General features: G+C 44.6%; 1 protein-coding gene across 3 annotated transcripts in view; it reads left to right on the top strand.

The window, feature by feature from the left end:
* The first annotated feature begins 781 nt into the window (after positions 1-781).
* The window catches only part of LOC144935826 (zinc finger protein 40-like), a 101,680-nt gene continuing 79,590 nt past the window's right edge, over positions 782-22,871 (top strand). For all 3 annotated transcript variants that reach the window (XM_078862616.1, XM_078862618.1, XM_078862617.1), the window contains exon 1: positions 782-1,300. In XM_078862616.1, the coding sequence (XP_078718742.1) occupies positions 1,258-1,300 (43 nt within the window). In that variant the 5' untranslated portion in view covers positions 782-1,257. The remainder of the gene's footprint in view (positions 1,301-22,871) is intronic.

Genomic DNA, 22,871 nt, shown 5'->3' with positions numbered 1-22,871 from the left:
TAGGTGAACCTCGGTGGTGAGCATGCAACCAAAGAAACGTGTGCAATTGTCTTTGAAACCCCATTGGCAAATGCAAGAAAGCTGAAGCCGTCCATCCAATTACCTTTTAACTGTCCCAAGAGCAAGAACTGGAATAGGTGACAAAGCCTTTGCCGTTGCAGCACCAACATTTTTGAACAACCTTTTTTCCCCCATTGGTGCCATAAATGTTCCTTCAAAAAATATTCCGAAGCAGAAGATTAGTGCTGGATACAGTCAGTCACATTTGCAAATATAACTTTGGCAATTGCCTGTGCCGTTAGTTCAATGTTAACGTGCAATTTATTGAGGAACTCAATAATTGTGTTATCTTTGTTGTTTTTTGCCTTGCTCAATCTTGACAAATCGGACTTTAGTTTTGTTATTGTTTATATTTAGTGACATGCTTACCATTTTCTTTATTTTGCACTCATCTCGTTGTCTTGTATTGTTCGCCGTTGTAACTTGCTGACCCGCCCATATTAGACATCCCTGAAAAATATCTTCATCGCTCATCGTATCCCTCCTGCAGTCTAAACAAAGATTATCATTCAATGCAGTATCAACCACAGTCTCTCTCCAACAAAATATATACATTTTTCGTTTTTTCAAGTGACATTTAACTTCTGCATCGTCGTCCGTCGTGGGGGGGACACCCGCCCTGATGGACCCCCACGGGGGAGGCCCGCTGGGCGTGACCCCCACTGTGACGTCACGCCGTGTTTTTTCTCAATGGGAATCCTTCCCTGCACATGAGCGCGCTTCCACACCGCTCTCGCCGCCGCCCTTTTCTCTGCAGTTAACTCCTTACCAACGTTACCACCGATGCAACCATCGTCGTCATCATCATCATCATCGTCGTCGTCGTTAACACCGTCGTTTGCCTCTTAAGCGGACGCGCAACACACACACACACGAGCGTCATCACCGCGTCCATTTCCTCTGCCCGGGCGAACCAGGCCAAGCCAAGTGGCGTTCGAATTGAGCCTCTGCTCATGATGATTATAACAACAGGAGCCGCAATAATTAGCAATGCGACAAGGATGATTGGGGCGTTGATGATGATGATGTGATACAGCTGGCCCCGTGGGTTGCTGTGTGTCAACACTGCCCTTGCTCAACTCTCAGTGGGGTTTTTTTTCGTGTTCGTGAGTATTTGGATTCGGTTCGGGTTATTGTGCTGGGCATTCTGAACAAAGAGAGACAAAGGCGAATGCGGAGTTTGCCCGCCTGAAGGTGATGATGCCACGATCCAAGCAAAGCAACCCGCAGCCTCTGAGCCGTGAGTAACACGTGTGTTGGTGGGTGTATTGGGTGTGTGTCCCATTCATTTGTATACCATTGTGAGTGCAAAATCCGAACGCACATTTGTATCGAGTGAGGAAGGAAAGATGTGGGCAGAGGCACGTGTTTGTGCGTCCCATTATCTTTTGTTATACAAGTGACAACTTGTTTTATCCCTGTACAGTTGTGCGTGGGTGTATATGAGAATGGTTGATAGGCTTTTGTATGGGTCTCTTTAATGCGTGCATGTGACTGTAAACGCACTGGTATGTAAATTGTGTACATATGGCCAGAAACCCCAGCAACAACAGAACAAAAATAATACACCCCGGAAAAGGTATTAAACACGTGCGCTGTCTACAAAAAAATATCAGCCTCAAGGATGATGCAAAACCACCAATTCCTGAGGAACTCCATTGTGCTCTTCGTCAATGTAATATTGTGTTGATTTTGGCCATAAGCAGCCTTGGTGTGTGGCTGTAACAGCATTTCGGCCGACACAGTCCACTAATAGTACACGTGTCTGATGTATACACAATATTAGTATCCATATGCTGATGTGTGTGTGTGTGTGAGTGCACAATAAACACGACACATTAGCATTGACTGATCAGGCAAGTGTTTGTCCGCGTCCCATTTATTGTGTAGGAGAGTAAACACGCCACGTCTAATCCACATTCAATATCTGAAGGCTGTACGGGGGGATCTTTGTTATGGGCTGATGGGACACGTGTGTTTGTGTGTATATTTGATGCATACTACACTCCTGTAATACGTGATGTTATCCTCATGCAGGTACACTTGAGCAATGCGTGATGGCACAGGTGTATGTCCTGTTAAGTAACTGGACATATGTGGGCAATGCATAGTGACGTGGGTCCGCTTTACCTATTTTATTACAGTATATTGGATGCACGGAAGGTAATTATATTCCACATAATTAATTGCACAATGAAGAATTATGGCTTATTCTCGTTAATCAGCTTTACGTGTCTAAAATAGCTCCTAGCACATGGACTGTCTCTGTGCGTTCGCGTCTCTTGTGCGTTTATTTATCTTAGTCGTACACATGAGCATTGACTTTTTCACGTATGCATATATATGTTTGTCAAGAGATGTTGTCTTGCGTTGTGTTTGACATGTATGATCAGGGGACATCACACGTGTGTGTGTGTGTGCCATCACTGCATTTCATGCGTACCAGACCAGCCAGCACACACCTGCATAATGCACTGCTTCATATGCCTACTTGATGGGCAGCAAGAAGGCAGTGCAGTAGAAAACAATGTTATACTGTACTTGTATGCTCCCCACATTATTGTGTGGTAAAAATAACCCCCGTCGACCGGCACGGCATAGGGAGGCCCTCTTCCAGCAGTGGATTGTCACACGGACTGTCATATGCCCACCTTTTGAGCATTGACATTGTATGGCAATCAAGTAATGTTACAGCATTGTGATAGCAATGCTTAAAGCTACTATACAGCACAGTGTTGGGTAACAGGGCTGCCACACTGGTGAAATAATAAAGTTGTATTTGAAAAGTGTGGTGTTGCATGCAATGAGGTCATATAGGAGGTTTGAGTGCTCAGAATGCAACAGCTGAAAGTGGCAGCCTGCGGTTTTGCATGACATCACCATCAGCCATGATCGAGACCTTGGCCTCCCCAATTGACCATCGTTTATCATGATCCCTTGCGACGTAACTATCCACTTTGCACCTGCACACAGCCTGATTTCATGACTCCATCTCTGCCGTAGATGCCATCCCGGGTGCATTCCCTCCATTGGCTGCGATTCAGGTTTTTTTGTATAATTTACAACTGTGACCACCTTTCCTTCCAGCGACGTTTTCTGCTCAAGCCCACTTATTGTTAACAGTAGAAATTACGTCATTACCCCCCCCCCCCGCATATGTTCACGAAGTTAGGATTGATATTTCCATTTGTTTTTATTTTCTGAAAATGCACCAGATGGGGTTTTCCACTACTTTAGTGGGCCAAAAGTCTCTGTTTTGTTCCCTTGCCTGACCTGAGTGATGTCTTTGGGCTGCAAATTCTAGTTGAGGTAGGGTAAGGAAGAGCATGGCCCTTCTCTTTTTCATAAGGTAAAGGTGCAGTCCTGTAATTTCTCACGCCACTACTGGTAGAAGGGCCCATGTGCTAACCATTACACCAAGCAGCCACCCCCTCTCTATAAAGTTAGGCTTTCAATTATACATTTTATTGGTTGGCATAGTTGAATAGGGAAGGGAGGCTAGACTTAGAAGTTTTGGGCGTGTGTTGGGGAGGAGATGTCACGAGAAAGGCGACAGAGGGTGCCGCTGGTGTCGGGCATAAGGAGTAGAGGGAGACTGAGGGGAGGGTAAAATGGAAGGATGCTGTAGAACACTATGAGAACAGTGGATGTGACCTAGAGAAGAGGCACAATATAAAACACATGGAGAAAGAAAATCTGGGCATTTGACCTCGTGCTATAATGAGACTGTTTGGCTTAGAGGAAGTTGAACATTGTGCAAATGTAAGCAGGTATTAAAGGTATTAAAGAAGGTCACTCAGCTTTCAAACTGCACAGAAACCTAATTGTCCACTGCTTAACATGTCCTTAATGGTCAGACTGCTGGTATATTCCAAGAGTATTTGTCAGTTAATATGCTTTCTACCCAGTAATACATACTTGGTCTCGGGGATGTGCACATTTGTGATTCAAGTTTTAAAGTACTTTATTTTCTCAGACCGGAGAGAATGTTGTCATAACAATCTTTTAGGATTTGGCGATTACATATTATCACTCTATAAAAATGAATGCCAGAACTCACGGATATGAGAAAATCCGCAGGTTTATGACATAAGTCTTTACTGTTAATAAAAGTCTGCTTGGGAAAATCACGTCGCCAGAATAAATGTCCAGTGGGCAATAAAAACAATTCCGTAAATGGCAGCAATGAGAGTGAATGTGCCAAAGAGGACGTCCACAAAACGATTATATCAGCTCATGGTGCAGGCGCTGGGTGTGGACTACTAATTGTCGATCTTTCATCCAGCTGTGGATTGATGATGGCTTATGTTTAAAATGTCAGGGGTAAAAATGCATTCTTACACACACAAAAAACAAAGTCGGCTGGACCTCTATTGGGGGTCCAGGACTCCAGGATATTAGTATTGCTTTGTGCAATGAATGAAACCGATTGAATACGGGGATGTAAGAATGCAGTCCACAGAGAAAACAAGGTCATGAAATAAATACATATCTGATAAGCTTTCATATGTATTGATCACACAGTGTGAAACGTTTTCAAGGTCACAGACGGCTTAAATAATAATAGTTCTACTACTACTACGCTATAGTAATAACCAAATTGATCTGGTAATGTTTTTGAGGTCTGGAGGAAAGCCCCCCACCCTCTCCTTTCAAACCCATCAGCTGTAAATCCCACAGTGCATGAGCGATGGTTTTCGCTATTGGCCAACACAATCGACCCAAGCAAGTCCCCGCCCACCTCTGCGCCAATCCCCGCTCGCGTTTCCCCCCGCTCCCTCTGGAACGCGATGCCCACAAACCAATTGGGCACCTCGTGGTTGGCAAGTGGCGGGGATGTGATGTGGAAAATACACTGGCTCCTTTAACTGGGCCACGTCCGGCTCAGTCCATTTGTCAGCAGTGGTGGTGGGGGGGGATTTGATTGGGGTTGTCTCTGAAAACTTCAAATCTAGAATTGTCTCTGGTATTCAGAGTAAATGGGAGGGCTTTCCCCAAACACGTTGAATTTAATAAAGGCTACTTCTTAAAAGCCATTCCAATGTTATGTTTTAGGATTCCCCTTTGCTTTCGGATTCTTGTAAATGTGAATGCAATTGGAGGGGGGCAACCACCACCACCCCCCTTTGCCTCTACATTTGAGGTCACGACCCACGCAGGTTTACAGAGGAGGGAGGGAGAGGGGACCCCCCCCCGCAGTTGCTTAGCAGAGACCCGAGGGCTTATTATGCGGAGCTCGCTATAGCAACAAAGGACGCTTGAATAAAGCCAACAGCGAGTGTTCGCTCGCATGCTTCTCAGATCGACTCTCTGGATATGCAACGTTGGCATCGAATAAACTTGCGATGGGGGTTGGAGGGGGAGAGAGAGAGTTCTGAAACGCTGCCAGAGCTCTATGCGTAGACATAATGGAAAAAATGTTCTTCCCCACCCCACCCCCAATCGGTTGTTCTGTGCAAGAGAGGGAGGCAGATGGCACAAAGGGTTAGGGGCTTGTGTGTGTGGTAGAGTCGGCGAGGCGTGAAGGACGTCCCCGAGCAAATCGGGAGGCGAAATCGAGGCAAACGGGGGGGGGGGGGGGGGGGGCCTTTGGCTCCTTTTTGGAAAGTTAAGTAAAACTGGTGGCATGAAAACGAGAAATAACTCGACAGAGGTAGAATAAGCTGGGCCACCACGTGCGTGAAAGCCATCGGCTGTATGTCGTGTTTAAACGTTCGATAGATGCTTTGGCATTTGTCCGGTAGAAATAACAAAAAAATAAACCCCCATAATGATACTGTCACAAAAAAGGCTTTTGTTGACACCTTATGATTTGGTGATACCGACTTGGCAGCGGTGCAATTGGGGACTTCTTTTCACGGTCGATGTTGTAGTGAGGGGTCATTCCCTGAATCGCAGCTTAATGATTGTCTTTTGCGAGGCTGTGTTATTGATGAATGCAGCGAGTTTTTGTACAACACATGGAACATTTGACAATACAACTGGATTAGTCTTCACCTCCGATAAAACAACTGCATTATTCTTAATCTATAACTGCTTGTAAGGTGTTTGCTGTTGTTGTTTAAACTGTGCACTTGTTTAATATTCCAGCCACTGTTGTATCTCGTTAACATGCTTTTGTGTGTGGCTTCCCAACCAAAGGGGGGCTTAAGGAATTTCTATTTAAGCCGAAGATTACAATTAAACCCCCCCCCCTCCACGTCGCCCCGGTTTGGAGTGGTACGGTCCAAAGGGGGGTGACGTAATGTACGGCCCCATGGACGAGGGGTGGAGCCATGACTGGGATGTGGGGGGGGTGTCCTGAGTGTGGGGGAACCCCTCTGCCCGTTGAGGGCTATTCCCTCTGCCGTCGATTGCGTTGCAATGGGTGGTGGTGGTGGGAAGGGGGTCCCCCCCTTATCCCATCACCGTCCCCCTATCCCATCACCGTCCCCCTATCCCATCCACGCCCCCCCCCCCCATGTCTAATGTTTGTTGTAGTACAGAGTTAGACTGATGGCCTTAATCTAAGTTGTTTTGTGGTTGTTGTTGGTTGTTTGACTTGCATCCCACTGGGATTTTTGCACACAGCGTTGGTGTGCGGTGTTTTTTTTGCAATATTTTGCTGTCTTTTCTTGGATTTTCTGTTTGCACTCAGTCACATATTCACTTTAAGATGTTTTTTGTTCATGTTTTTTATTTGTTGCGGCTGCACCCGATTCAAGAGCCGAATGGCTCACAGGGCTATACCTAATAAATGAACTTGAAAATAAATAAATAAATAAACTAAACATCCTTGACGGGCCCATCCTCGGACTGATAACGTCTCAACCATACTGGTGCTACCAACTCCATCCACTCCAATGTTGATTTGAAGCTTTCGTGACTGCAGGAATTCATACTCTTTGGTTCTTTCGGTAAAGTCACAGGTAGAAAACAATCCATCCACCCCGTCAAGCTCTTCCGCTGATGTCTTGGCCATGGAGAGGTGGTTTCTTGGTCCTTTGTTCATTGTGAATCTGTTTTTTTTAGGGAAAAAAAGCTGTCATGAAATGCAATTGCATTTATGAATATTCGCGGGTTTCGTGATACTGCAAGCATGGCTGCAGTGTCAGGCAGTGGTTAGAGGTGGCCGGCTTGCAGTCAGAGGAACGTGCTCCTGGTTTCAAGTTCGGCTGGCGTGTATCCTGATGTGCCGCAGCCATTTGATGCAAAGAGACTCGAATGTCCATGAGCTTCAATTACAACTTGAAACGGCCACATTAAAGTGTAAAGGTCAAGCGTCTCTCTCCAAAGGGCGATGTTTAATCCGACGGCAGGTGGTATAATCCGGCATGGGTTATACTACCAACAAGGGTGGGCTATATAGGTTTAGGTTGGTGTGAAATGGCCTTCTTGGCTCAGGTGACTCCGTAAAGCTTGTGCACTGGGCAGGCACAGCGGAGATCTTGGATTTGGAATAATTTGTTTTAATGTGTGGAATGTTAGATAGTTTCCTCCCAGTCCCCGGCGACTATATATATAAATCGCTTTTAAATTTGGCCTTTCACTTAATTTAATTTGTCCCAGCTGCGAGTGCTTAAAATAAGATTTTAGGTCACCCTTTTGCCAAACACCATTCCTGGGTGCCCTAATGCCAAGAGCACGTTCGGGGTGTAATCGGTGTGTTTCAGATTCCAAAATAAATAAAATTAACTGTAATGTGGTGTTTAAACATTAAACTGCTTTACTGTGAACAGGTCATCAACAACCATGATCCATCCATTGCAGGATGAAGGTCTCCCGACATTGTCATCATCCCTCATGATGTTAGGATTGAATAATCAATTTTGCTTGTGTAAATGAGCTGATCTCATTGTTCCATCTCCACGATGTTCATCCATTTGCAGTATCTTAGTCATTCTCTTTTGGCTGCCATGCCATTATACTTTCCTAAATGTCTTTTTCAGCTTTAGTTCATACATTTGTTTTAAAAAAAGTATTTGATTGACTACCAATGCAGTTTGGATAGAAACACCATAAAACAAACCCTACGCAGTAATGGCTGCTGTGTTTCATGAAACTTAAAAGAGCTGCCTTATTATTACGTAGCGACTTCAAACTACAGTACGTTTGCTCCCCTTATTGTACTCGTCGTGTTGTCATTGGTCTGGAAACCTGTTTTTTTTATGGGTGTTACAATAAAGTTCCCGCGTTTGGTGGGGCTTGGAGACATCATCGCTATCATCAGCCGCGTCACCCTGGGCGTGGCTTGTTGGGGGTTTCCTGCCTTCTGCATCACCCTGGAGTGTGGCTTGTTGGGGGTTTCCCGTCTTCAGGAGGCAGGATCTATAGCTGGCTGCCAATTTAAGAGGGGCTCGAGTACAGTAATCCACCACCACCACAAAAGAAAAATAGTTGATAAGTTTCCATTCGACGAATTGTTACCGGTGCTATACATTGTAGATGCATACAAAAACGCATTGATTCTTACACGTGATTGATGCGTACAAAAGTGGCGCATATACTGTAGTTATTCTCAACTTAAACATCGATATAAATAAATGTATGCATCATTACGCCCCTGGTGTGTATGTCAAACTTGTTTTTAATATAAACCATTACGTGAGGTGTTTTGCCAATTCACAAGCTCTGTTAGCTATGAGGAACCCCCCTCCCTCCTCCATAAATGAGAAATATGTTTTGAAAGAAGACCAGGCGCTCAACATTATTTCCGTTGTCTTGGCAACATGTGCTGAGACCTAACACATCACGCCCAATGGTTGTGGCAAAAGTATGTGGCCATCGTGATGGCTCCGTGTTTATTGGGCTGTACTTACCTGCTGGCGATGAAGGTGGCTCCAAAATGCACGTGGAGCTCGCCCCGAATCTAGCACGTACCTTTGACATTAATACAGATGCTTCTTGTCCGGTTTTGTGAGTAGAAACTTATTGGGGCCATTACAAAGCTGTGGAAGTTTTATAAAGATGGATTGCTTTTCTTTTTCAAATATTTTTTTTCGAGGTAGGCGATCACGTATTTGTTTAAGAAAGTCTAAGTGGAGTTTATTTGTTTAACCAGGTGAGAACTCAAGAGACCAGGATAGTCTCATTTGAAAGCGTGACCTGGGTTATCAAAAGGAGAAACTAATTTAATTACAGTAATTAAGCAAATAGTGTCGTACGAGGAATCAAACATTTGACATGCGTGTTAGGTATGCAAATGACAAATAAAGGATAATTTTTAAATAAAATAGCAGTATTGGGTAGAGAAAATATCTGTACGCAAAATTGTCATGTTTTTAATGTATTTGATTATTAATTTGAAACAGAAACCCTGCTATCTGTGGTCATGTACAAAATAAGGGTTTTAATATAAAAAAAGTAAAAAGTGACCACAAGTGGTTTGTTGGGGTCAAGTGAACCCATGCGATAAAGCTTACAATACAGTACACGACCGACTCGAAATACGTCATGTTTACATGAGCTTAAAAAAAATTGATAGCTCTTTTGAATTGATCAATAATTTCCTCCCATAGTTTGCACACCAGATCTCACCATGCCCGCACTGCATGTTGCCCCCCCCCCCCCCTTCTGCAATGGGACACAAGTTCGCAGGCGACACATCGGTGTGGGTGCGTTTGCTGCCAGGGTTTCTGAGACCTTTTTGCTGCACGCTGGCAGAGAAAGAGAGAAATCCACCCTTGGCTTACCCCGGGTCGTGCGGCTGCAACATTCAAGCAAGACGTAGCGACAGCCCGTAGCGACAACCCTTATTATTTTGGGTTTTGTACGGTAAATATTACGTAACCCTGCACACGTTTTGTAAACCTTGCCCATCCCCATCGTGCCTCGGGTCTCCTCCGCCTAGTGTCTCTCTCTACACACTGGTGTCATTGTGAACCGGTGTGGAATACACCCCATCGTTCACAGCATCTGTGTACATAGCGACAGTGTTTGGTAGTTTCCAGCGTTGCGAAGTGGGATAACAACAAAAAAATCTATAATATTTCTGGAACAAACTCTCGAGAGCTGTTCCAGCCATTATGTAATCCTACCTGCTTCGGGCTAATCCTAGCAAGGCCTCATCACTTTGTCTGCTGAGCTACGCATTGGCCATTGTGCCTGTTTGTCCGCGGGTGTGTGTGTGTTGCATTGTTGCGAGTCTGCTTAAAGTCTGGTGACCGGAAAAAAAACTGAAATTTGCTTTTACTAACGTGACAGCACATTGAGTACTGACAATTTGACACCGAGAGCCGTTGCTACGTTCGACTCATTGTGATCTGCTTGGACATTTTGGTGCTGAAGTGCCAAGTGTTTTGTGTTTTTGTTTGGGATGCAGCCAGAAGACGCGCTCCCTTTCACGCCCGCAAAGGTTTATTTCCGCAGCCTGAATTATGGTGTTTTTTTCAAGTCAGAAAGCAGCACTACGTAGCCATGCATCTGGTAATTGTCACATGCCTCGTCGTCATCATCAGCCATGATCAGTCAACTGCTGGATGAAGGCTTTCACAAGCCGTCATCTTATCGTGGTCCTGTGTTCTAACAGTCCATCTGGCATCAGCACTTGAGCCGATTTCATTGTATCAATTCAGCAGGCATCCTCTCGGACATAATCTCCTCTTTGGCTGCCACTCTTCTGTCTTGACCACCGACCTATCATCCTTCAATCGAATGTGCCCTACCGAAAACTGCCTTTCCTTCATCAATATGGCCTCTAATTTGCGTATGTTACATGCCTATTAACTATCACATAATAGTGACAATACACTTTGCCCGTGCCTTATTCTGAGTTGCTGTGTTTGCCGTGATGTTGCCAGCACAGCCACTAAATTGATGAATTGTATTTGAACGATTGGTGATGAGTTATGAGACTAAACTGACTACATTGGTGCAGTTCCTGCGTCAGTTGTCAGACAAATCATATCATGATTCCCGGTACCACTATAGGATTTCCTTGCCTTATTTAACTCGCCCTTCTTCGACATCCCATTTTTTATCGCGCAACATTTCATGCAAGTAAATATCAAAAACACGCAAGGCTATTTGTTGCGCCGCTTACTTGTTCACTTTCAGACCATTAAATGCACCGTGTTCTTTAGCCTTTTTCATAAAAGTTAAATCAGCATGCATGTACACAAAACTGTATTTTTTTTCTGCTTGATATTGTTTTGTGACAAAAGCCTGATCAGAAGGCTCCCTCTCCTTGGGACCATACAACACAACTTCATACCCTGTAGCCATTTAAATACAGCAGTAGGTGGCGCTGTGTTTTCTACATTTGTGGAGATGAATTATTTTAAATCATACTTTGACTCTGCTTGGGAAGATAGGTTTCCCACCTCCAATTAGCACGGTTGGCTACGTATGGTGCAAAAAAAAGTTCAACATGCATACGTAATAAAATTACCATCTTCACTCATGATGTGCAAGGTACTTTATCACAAATTACTTGATTTGTGTTTGTTAATTTAACTTGTCATTGCATTACAGCACTCATTGTAAAATTCGTACTGTAGTGTATACAGTGAGACTCCCCCTACCCAACCCTATTATCTGATATTCTTGTTATATCCGCAAGCCCTGTTTGTGGAAATTTATGTTAATTGCATATGGATTCTTATCTGCATTTTTGTACAAATACGAGGAGTCACGCTGAAGTGGTGACGTGGTTGAGCAGTAGCACGTTTGCTTTTTGCAGAGGTTTCGGTTTGAGCCTGGCAGCCACACTGGTAAATACTGTGGTGTGTGAATTATATTTCACCTGCAGTATTAATACTCTTTGGTTCTTTCGGTAAAGTCACGTAGGTATAAAATAAAATAAATAACGACGTTTCGGGCACAACACAAGCGTCTGTCATCAGCGTCCGTCATCAGGTGACGGATGCTTTTGTTGCGCCCGAAACGTCGTGATTTATTTTAATTATATTTTATACCTATATGACTTTACCGAAAGAACCAAAGAGTATGGATCCCTGCAGTCACGAAAGCTTCAAATTAAGATTGCAGTATTAATGTAAAAGTTCCATTTACATTATTCAAAAAAATATGTGCTGGAGTCACGGTTAAAATGTGTGAAGAATTTCCAGATGACTGTTGGAAAGCCACATAGCATCATTGTCCCCTCCTATAGGCATATTGTAGCCCACTTGCTGGCTGGTGCTGCAGTCACCTTGTGCCTCATAGGTACAGCTGCCAGCGGGGGCCTCCTTGAAATGGACTGCATGAGTGGTGTGGCATAAATATTAAGTGATGATGTTTTACTGGATGTAGCAGTTATTCCCCCTATTATCTGGTCTTCATATGTGGGTGGCTACGGATAACAGGAGTTGATTTTATGAATACTGTATACGCATGTCATAGAATCGATCAATAGTGCCACCCACATGAACGTGGGTGAGAATAGTTTAACCGTAACTTATAATTGAGTCAAATAGTGAATTCACTTCGCCATTTTGTCATGTTGCAGGTTTTTGCTATATTTAACTGAACTCGTGTTGCACTCAGCCATTGCCTGTAAATAAGTCGGTGCTCATCCACGCTGCTGTGACACATTAGAGACAAGGGGAGGCTCTTGTCATCGTTTCCCTCTTGCGGAATGATAATGAACGGCCGGGCAGCACCCCACTTTGGTTTTAGGTCACTTCAAGGGTCAGAGCTTGGCTCTGTCGGCCTTGTTCACACAGTCCTCTTTGTGGTGCAGTGGGAGGACAGTGTGTTACGTGTGCTTTTCATAAATTGCGGCATCAGGATTCTTCTTTATGATTATAATCAGCAGCAGTGCTTGGTTGGGCATCCAAATGGTCAGCGAACTTACCAATTAGCTAGTTTTGTACTTGCCAATCCTACCCATTTAAACTTGAGGCTGCCGATTTTACACACCATTTTACGGCATACTGGTTTTCAAAGATAACCGTACCACTTCATGAAGTTTTTGAAAAGCATTTTCAAGCAATTTTTGCTTCGACAATCTGTTTGCAGTAAAAAGGTTTGACAAATTGGTAGCCTACCGCTTAAATGTGTAGGGTCGGCAAGTATGCTGCTTGTGTTAGGTCAGGGGTTTGATTTCTGTCCACTGGCTGGTAATGTCTGCACAGTACTAACTAGAGTGCACGACGATGGCATAATTTTCTGGAGTAGACCATTTTTAAATGAACCGGAATGTTTCAACACGAAAAAAATGTTGCTTTGAGTATTCACTCGAATGATCAACCTCATCGGCTAACCGGCCCTGGCTCTAAAAATAAGAAACAAAGCCAGGCACTTTCCCCTCATTAAGCTTGAATTTCTATCCGAAAAATGTTCACCTTACCCAGGTCATTGTCCGAGTTCATTGACTAGGGTAGGGAAAGGATGGAGCTAATGGAGACAAGGCATTCGTTAATCCAGCTTGACCAGGTCGAGGTCAAATATGTTTCACAGGAACGTGGGCTGAGTGCCTTGAACTCTGACCCTGCTATCCCTGGTATTACCCAGACTTTGTTAGGCAACATCAGCGGACGTTTCCTTACGATGCTCCATGGCAACGAGTCACCAGTGGATGACAGAGGAGGAGTGAATGCATGTCGACGTTGCTCCATGCCATAGTTATTAGAATTGGGCGACCTGCAATTCCTTTGTCGATGGAACTCATGATTCAAGTCCAGATCCCATTTGAAGCTGGCTTTTAGTGGCTTTGTTGACACGATGCTCAACTCAATGACTTGAGTGGCTGAAGACCTTGGTGATGCCGACTTAGTTAAATCGGATAAGAATCTGATTAGGCAAATCATTTGAACGCCTTTTTAAAAGATTGCCTTTCTTGAAAGGAAACTAAACTTTCCGCAAAAATAAGTTGTATCATGTGTTCTCATCACGTCTTGGAGACACACCTCTGAATGAGATACATTCATCCCCAGGGCTTCAATTTCATAAGCGCAAGCTTTGTTCCTTGACATACATCTCATTACTGATATATACAGCCATTTATCATGCGGCTAAAAAACCCATGGCAATGCCGGTGGACACGGGTTGAAACCCCACAAAAGCAATTGGTGTGCAGGTGTGGGGTTGTTCCCTCGCTTGCAATGCGGGGTTAGTGGAAGTCTGTATGCTCAAGTCGCGGACATAGGACAACTCTGGCAGCTGGCAAAGCGTCACTCGCTGCTGGTGGTGACAGGCCACCGTTTATAGTTTATTTTATTTCTTACACGGACGATCCCGTTCAGCCAGTTGCCCAGCTATTTTACGCGAGAGATCCGCGGTGCTGCGTGTCAGCCCGAGCAGCAGCAGCAGCAGCAACAACAACACCGACATTGCAGAGAACGAGTTGAGGGTCCTTGAGGAATATTGCACAGCTAACAAACGAGGTGTTCGACGGTCGTTAAGGAAACGTACGCGAATCCAAAAGGCAGTGCAAGGGTAGAATAATGTAATGTGGATAGGGCCAACACGCACGCCACACCCCTCCCTCCCTTGTGCAGTAGCAGCAGCAGTCGCAGCCTGCCCGGGCGGGCGTGAGTGCCAACCCTGCGTGTGTGAGCGTGCAAGCCCCGGGTCCCCGTGGGAGTCTCCGTGTGTGCGTGCAAGCTCCGGGTCCCCGTGGGAGTCTCCATGTGGGTGCGATTGCCCCGTGTCCCCGTGTGTGTCCCCGTGTGTGTGCGTGCAAGCCCCGGGTCCCCGTGGGAGTCTCCGTGTCTGCGCGCAAGCTCCGGGTCCCCGTGGGAGTCTCCGTGTGGGTGCGCGCAAGCTCTGTGCGTGCGAGCGTGACCCCCCCGGTGTGTCCCCGTGCGAGCCCCGTGGTGTCTGCGTGCGAGCCTCGTTTCCCCGCTCCTGTCCCCATGTCCCCCGTGCGAGCATCTCCCCCCCCACTGCCCGCGTGTGCGCATGATGACTCCAATCCCGAGTTGGCTTTGCGTTACGCAGCGGGAAGGACACGGCCGGGGGGTCATTCCCTGATTTCTCCCCGTCCCCGCCCCATAAAACTCTCCGAACACGACGCCCCCCCCCCACAACGTCTCTTCCCCAGCCCCTGACCAACACAACATCAGCAACTTGCCACACTGCGCTGTTGAAACTCCGCTTGTCTGAGCAGGAATCGTGCAACAGCAAAAGGCAGCGGGCAGCAGAAAGAGAGAGAGAGAAGGCGGGCGGCGTTTGGGAAAGTGAGGTCAGTCAGACGCCTCCGTCGAGGTAAGAGGGCCCCCCCCCAGGAGTGACGTTACCCCTGTGTACACAAGCAGTGCCCCCCCCCCCCCCGTGTGTTGTTCATGGCACGCGTTCGTTTGTTTACACTCATTTCCTGCTGCCGTTTTGTACCGCGCACACGGCCGCCACTTCTCCTTTTGTTGTTTTTTTCTTATCATTCTTCTCCCTTTTCGTCGTATGATGGGGGGCAGGGGGGGGCACACGGTCAACGTTATCTCGCACCGCTCACGAACGTTCCGCAATCCCGCGACCCGCACAAGCGTCCCACGGCCCAATTACGATGAAGTCAGAGGCCGCGACAACCTTATCGCTATCAACTTGTGCAAGTTGACATTTGTTTCCTTCATCCACCCCAGCACCCTACCCACTCCCCCAGTTGTATTTATTTAAATTTCTTCAATTTTTTTGCAAAACATTTTTTTTTAAACGCGCGAGTCGGGGTGCCTTTGACCTTGCCGTAATCCCCACCGCCAGCTTGCTCGGGGATTTCTACGGTTGTAGAAAAATCCCCTCCACCCACCACCACCACCAAGTGTGGGAAGTTGTCCATGCAAGTGGTGGTCAGGTCTGCCCCCCACACTCCCCCCCCCCCCCAGTGAACGCAGAGTGACATCAGGCAACCTTCTGCTGTTTTCTTCTTTTGCATTGACGGCGTGTTGCCCCCCCCCCTCCACGCGCTGTCGACGCTGACCTTTAATTCACGCGTCCACGCACTTTGGTTGCCCTGTGTGTTTATAGGTCGTTTGTGGTCCTTTGCGGGACGGGCGCCGCGAAAGCGAGATGCTATCCCCGTCGCCTGCAATGTTGGAGGTTGTGGGTTCGATCCCAAATTCCTGACGGGGTGCCTGTTATATATTTTGAGTTTGCGTGTTCTCTCTCACCAATGATGGTCGCGTGGATTTTTTTTTCCTCTTAGGTTCCTCCGGTTTTGCACTCTACTTTGAGAAACGTGCGTTTTAGATGATTTGGCTGCTACTGTAAATTTCAACATGATGACTTCATCCACTTCGATGAGCTATTATGTGTGGCCAAGTCACCTCTGAAAAAGAGCTAATAGCTCCGTGGGCTTTGCCTGGTATATATATGTATATATATTTTAAAGGTTACAGGTAAAGCGTTCAATTGTCCTGACTTTGGTCTGGCACAGTTTTTGTTTGTATAAGCATCATTTTCCTCATGATCATCGTTATTTGTTTAGAAAGCTGAGAACACATTGATCCAGTTTAAAATGTATTTCTCTTTCACATTATAATATACATTAGTTGAATATAATTTAGTGAATATATGACTTCGGGTTTTGGAATTGTTATGAGTGTGTACAAAAACTGTTCACATTTTTTTCAATTAAAAATGTAAACTTTATTACGAATCTTAAGTTTGTTAAAACCGATTAAATATCGAATAATTTGAAAGTTAGTGGAATACTCACAGCAGAATAGACTAAAAACTAAAAAAGTATCTGTTATGAGTTTAGCAAATAACTAACACAACATTGTAACTGAGATCCATTCATTGAACCTCAGAAACCGTGTATCCTGAAAAACATAATTTTTTTACCAGCTAAAAGGCCATTTGCAGTATTTTTTTTAACAAGGTTCTACGTGATCATAGCTATGAAAGTACATTTATATGTTTTTGTACATACACCTATTAACCAGAGATCTAAAGTAATTTAGCATTTTTGGATTTGGACACAGTAAGACATTGCCATACTGTACTGCAGTTTCTTGGGGGTTATTTGACTATACTTCACCATTCTGGTCAATAGGTGGTTGATGAAGGCTGGTGAGGGGCATGGCAGTATAGTACAGCAAAGCAATTTGCTGTACTTTCCTCTTGTTACCCAACCAAGTAGCCACGAAGCCCCTGTGCCAACATATTATTTGTGCATGGTTATCACCCATTCAAGCACTGTCCAAGCTCAACCCCGCTTAGCTACTCAGACCGGACGAGATCGATGCGCATTTTGAGTCGTTGGCATACCATTCCGTGCAATGCAACACAACCTCTTAACATCGAATTATACAATAATATCCAATGTCTGTAACCGCAGATATTACCATGGGGCTGTATTGGGAATGTAACTGTTTTACAGCATGTAAATTGACCACCAAAGTAGTTACATTCCGAAAAACGCATGTACCATGTGATTCTCTAATTTGCGTATCAGAGAGAAACATCTACATGTTGCCGTGCGAAAAGGTCAGTTTTGCCGACAAAACATGGAAATGTAAAAGATGCAAACATTTAAAACAGCTGTTTGAAGCAAAAATTCAGTGTTTAAATGTCACGATCACATTAACTGCCACTATTGAACATATTTAACAATGCATTAAATTATTTCTTCAATAAAATGCGACGTATAAGTTGGTATGTGCAGTATGGAAATATTTTGTTTCCGAAGTGCACAGATGCAAAGTTTATTCATTTCCCTGCTGGCCCCATTACCTCAACCGCTAAGAAATTATATGGGAAAGTTTGAAGGGTTTCTGCTTACTATACAATTGATAGTACAGGCTCGACTTGCATAATTTGCAAGATTGGGTGATCTTGTGCTTTGCCATACATCAAATGTCTAGCTTTAAAATTTTTTGCAAATTGTGAACGCAATCCATTTCAATAAAATGTACTTTCACTCGATGGCATCTCTATATTTATGAATTACCCACAGCCACCAATTCGCTCCTGAGCAAAAATTAAGATAAATAAGTTAAACCGAGGAAGTTGATTTCCTTGACTGTATTATGTAAACGTCAGTAGTTTAAAAGTAGAATCTGCTGACTGCTTAAGCCTAAATGATGCCTCTACACCTCAAAGCTGAGCTCTTTGATTCAGCATTAGAGCAAGCCCTTTAACACCCTGATCCGAGCTTCACCGGACTTCACGCTGAGCCCTTACCCTCCTTCATTCATTACATCTAATGCATCTGTTTCTGTTGCATTGCATTGTAACGCAGCGATGGTGGGACTGAAGTTCATGAACAGTCAATAGGACCTCATGGTGTTGTCCCCCGACTCTCGTTGATCGATTTTATTTTAGGAAAGTTTATTGAAATGGGTGATCTATTTTGCTCGGCCTACATTCCTGACATTGTACAAGCAAAATTGCAAAGTTGATTCAGAGAACAACATCAACAAGGAAGCAAAACGGCACAGCTACACTATCGTGTACGTTGTGAAAATTATATTATATTATTGGTTCTTTCGGTAAAGTCGCGTAGAAGGGAAATAATAAAATAACACAATAGAAAACAATAACATTCTCACCACGTTTCGACTGCAACACAAGCAATCATCATCAGGTGTGAAATCCACAGCAAGAAAATTTGAAATAAAAAATTATTGCTGTGGATTTCACACCTGATGATGATTGCTTGTATTGCAGTCGAAACGTCGTGAGAATTTAATTGTTTAATATTTTATTATTTCCCTTCGACGTGACTTTACCGAAAGAACCAAGAATATTAATCCCTGCAGTCACGAAAGTTTTAAATCAAAAGTTGATAAAATTGTTAAATAATTTAAATTTACCAGTGCCTATAACATTAAATTACGAGGATAATTGATACATTGCTGTACTGTGTAAGAGATCATGGAGGCTGTGAAACAGCAGTATTATGGTGCGGGCCTCCCAATTCATTAATCAAGCCACTGCTGGCAGAAAGGCCCCCACTTGAGTATTTGATCTACACTTCCATGCTTGCGCAGATGTCTTGGATGAGGTAGGAGTACCCACACTTTACCCTATCACATGCTAGCTCCTCGCAGCTGATTAACTAACTGCGATGTACCCAATTGCACTGCTCCGCTGATCGATGCAGAGGTTTTTAAGAAACTTGTCATTCTTTCAACTTTCCACGCTGGGAGATCAAGTCGAGCCAACGACCTCTGGATTGAAAGTCCAATCTGCTCATCGTTCCACCACAGCAGCATCCCCACAATTACAACGCTAATTGTATTTCGTTATTGTTCTTTGCAATATGAAGTAATCGTCGTTTTCAGGAACTTGTGAACAATGCCAATCGCGTACCTCACAGCTGAGATACGCTATGTTTGGAAGTGATTGCCTTTATCGACAACTTTCCTTTGCAAGGAAACACCCCCACTGTATACATAGAGCAGGGACATTTTTATTTACAGTAACACTCTTAATACTTAAAAGAAAAGTATTTGTTTTACCCGGAAATGCCCACTGAGCCCCGATACATTTTCAGAAGGGTCCTGTTTTGGGATGGGTTTTTTAAATTCCTGCAAGTGGAAAAAATTTGAATATCCGGTGAAACCAAATAGGTATGAGGATAAAACGCCCAACATTCACAAGCTGGTCACAAATCTGCCTGCAGTGCCACCTTCGTCAGGTACATGACAGCTTGACGGGTCTCATCATCGACCGTGAACAATCCGTCGCCACCTCGAACCATTCTGCGATGTAACAATGCAAGCGGAACCTGCACATGGTCTAATTTGAACTTTGTTTTTTTACCACTTTGCGTACTTTGTTGTAAATTACATTACATGTAAGTACTTCTTTTAAATCCAACGACATTTACACCTTGCAGTTTAAATGTTCTCACTTTTTTTTCTAGTCTGAGCTGATTAGGCATTGGGGTCAAAAGTGTAAAACTGAGGCGTGGTACTCCTATAATCGTTTATGACCGTACGGATTACAACGCATTATCAGCTGGGCAGCCTCCCCTTGTCTGCCCTCGGCATGCATGTCATTTAAATTGGCGAGGCAGAGGCATCTGCGGTCTCAGTGACACCAAGGTAAGAGCGTTGATTCCCTTTCATCTAGCTTAACGGAATCTTACGAGCGTCGCAGAACACGCTCTCCGTGTAAACGCCGCACGCAGCATTGTGGAAAGATGATTGGCGCTGTCACGAGCAGGAGCATTCTTACCGAGTACTCTGAGTCCGAGAACCTCATCGCGCAGGACCTTGGAGGTGGGTGATGTCCGTGTGTAGCCCACCGTGACTTTTTGATACTGTGTCATCTTTTAAGTGACATGCTAAACGTACGGATATTTAGGTCCTGATGTATTGTGGGGGGAAATACCCACGGTGCTGTGCAAGTCCAACGGATGACGCTTGCGACGGTACGATCTGAATTGGCGACCAACCTTGGAATCGGTGTGAGTGAAGAGTGAACTTATCAAGTTTTACATTGCTCATTCGGATGGTGCCACAGTGGAGTAATGGTGTTCGCACACTGTACTTGCAATGCAGAAGTCGACGGTTCAATTTCCTGGCGTGGTAGTTTGATCAACATGGAGGAATAGGCCAAAGTACCCTCTAGAGGGGGCTCTCTTGATCTCCCTCCAGTGGAGGTGCTTTCTGCCAGCAGTGGCACGAGCATGCAGTTGCAGGGCTGCACCTTTTACCTATGAGTAATTCAGCATGGCTGTCGGTGCACTATAACCTTTCTATTCATCTCTGAGGTTGTTTTTCCCCCCATCGCTGCTGCTTAGAAGGGTCATTTAAAAAAAGGTCTGTGTACCAGAGCAACCTAGCGGAAAATTCAGTGACCTCAAGACTCCGAGCCACACATCCTTTTAACACAATTTTAGTTCCAGCAATCATTGTTTTTCACTCAATGTTCTTTGCTTCAGTGGAACGTTTGCTCTGTGAGATGCGCACACCTATCCGGTCAGTTTTGTTTGTGTTTTTCCCAGTCACGACTCGTGCTGTGTGCGTGCGTGACCGTGTGCGAAAGTCTGCCGGGTGTGTTCATCGATGTGATCTCTATTCCCCGGTTATTAATAGTGCCGCGCTGCATGATAGATGTCCACACCATGTTTAACCTCTGATGTGTTGCTGAGCGCGTGCGAGAGGCATGCCGTGTGGAGACCGGAGATGAGATGTCGGCGTGTCCACGTATACCTTTTCCTTTTCTCGACTTTCCCTCTTTGGCTCAAGAGAGGTTCAAACATAGATTTTAGTGCTTGGATTTTTCCATTTTCTTTTCCAAAAGAACCTGTTGAAACCAGCCTAAAAAATAAAAATACCACCAAGAGCAAGTCTCATGCCATTCCAATGGCTACTTTTCTGCTAAAAGCAACATTTATTTTTTAATTAAAGATTTTAAGTTTTCGTGACTGCAAGTATCCATACTCTTTGGTTTTTTCTGTAAAGTCACATAGGTTAGAGCTCTCTTCACTTGATACAGTAATTTTTCTGTGACTGTTCCACCTGAAGACGGAAGCTTGTGTTGCCTCTGAAACGTCGTGTTTTAATTTATTTGTTTTCTTTTTTAACCTACGTGACTTTACCGAAAAAACCAAAGAGTATTTATTTTTTAAACAGTTTTTCTGTTCTATCGTCCCTTATTGCATAAGGGAAATTATTGTGATTATGAAGATGTGTTTATGAGACCCGTCCATCAGGGTATTTTAACTCCTGATGTGGCCGGGTGGCTCGGGGTTATCATAATAATTTTGTCAGACCTCTGATCCAGCGTGTGCTGCAATCCTGGGTAAAACATTCTGGCAACTCCCTGAGGTTAAATCAGACTCGAGTATAGAGAGCCTGACAGTTTGGTCACCAATCACTGCACAAAAAAATAACCCACTGAACATACAAAGTATGTGTACGTGCACACTCACGTTTGTTTTTTACCTTCGGCTGCTTCCCCTTTCACAATTTAGCCCATGGCAACATTTTCTTAGAGGGAGCAGAACGACTTCCTGTAAGAGAAGCGACTCAAGTTTTCCAACGGAAAAAAAATGAAGGTTTCACGGGGTCACAGCTCGCGACGCCGGCCCGCCCACCCGCCCGTACACCCCTTCCGCCACTCAGGAACGCTTCTACTTGACTGCACGCTGCACATTCTCAGAACACACTGCCTTCGGAAGTGGAGGCCACGTAGATGATTTCATTGGCCACGGAGACATCCAAGGATAATGCCTGATGGTAGATAATTGGCCCAGAACTCGGCGCGACCACAGTCGACTTGTTAGATTGGTCCCCGGATGCCCAATAGGTTTTTTTTCATGGAATTCTCAAATTGTGACTTCTGTCGTTAAGTGGCCGGGAATGACATTGTGATGTCATTCACAAGAATGGGCCACTGTGTGCTGGTGTCGTTGCCAAAATCCCCAAAATTTGAAAAATATCCGTGCAATTAATGCAGCAATACATTCGTATCCTTTCCTACTTGGCTATTGTTTGCCAGGTCACCCTTGCTTAAGTGAAGGCAATTCAAAATAGCATCTCTCCTGCTCAAATAAGATACTGAATTAATGTGAATAAGATGTAGATTTTTTTTTTTACGTGCAGTTATATATCTTGGCAAACGGAGAATGGGATGGAGCAGTTACAGAGTGGTTCACACCCTGCTCTCTGAACCCAGTAACCTGAGTTTGATTCCGAGCCACTGCTAACATCCGTGTGCAAGTGGGATCTGAACTGGTTCCTGGGTGTGCGCCCCCTTTACCAATCGGCACTGACCAGCGTGGTGAAATTCATTTGTATAATCCCCATGACCTACACTGTGTGGGCAGTCTTCCATCAGCGAATTGCCAAAGGGCTATGAATTAATACTAACCTCATAATAGCATTTCTAGTTAATGTGTTCAATTCCTTTATTTGCTTACAAGTAGAGCAATTAGTCAATCGGGCAGGATGCATGTGGTGGGGTAAAGTGTGGGTACTTCTGCCTTTTCCAAGCCG

The sequence above is a fragment of the Lampetra fluviatilis genome, chromosome 14 (assembly GCF_964198595.1).
Source record: "Lampetra fluviatilis chromosome 14, kcLamFluv1.1, whole genome shotgun sequence".
NCBI classification, from domain to species: domain Eukaryota; kingdom Metazoa; phylum Chordata; class Hyperoartia; order Petromyzontiformes; family Petromyzontidae; genus Lampetra; species Lampetra fluviatilis.
The sequence above is the reverse complement of the archived record's forward strand: the minus strand, read 5'-3'. Positions and strand labels throughout refer to the sequence as shown.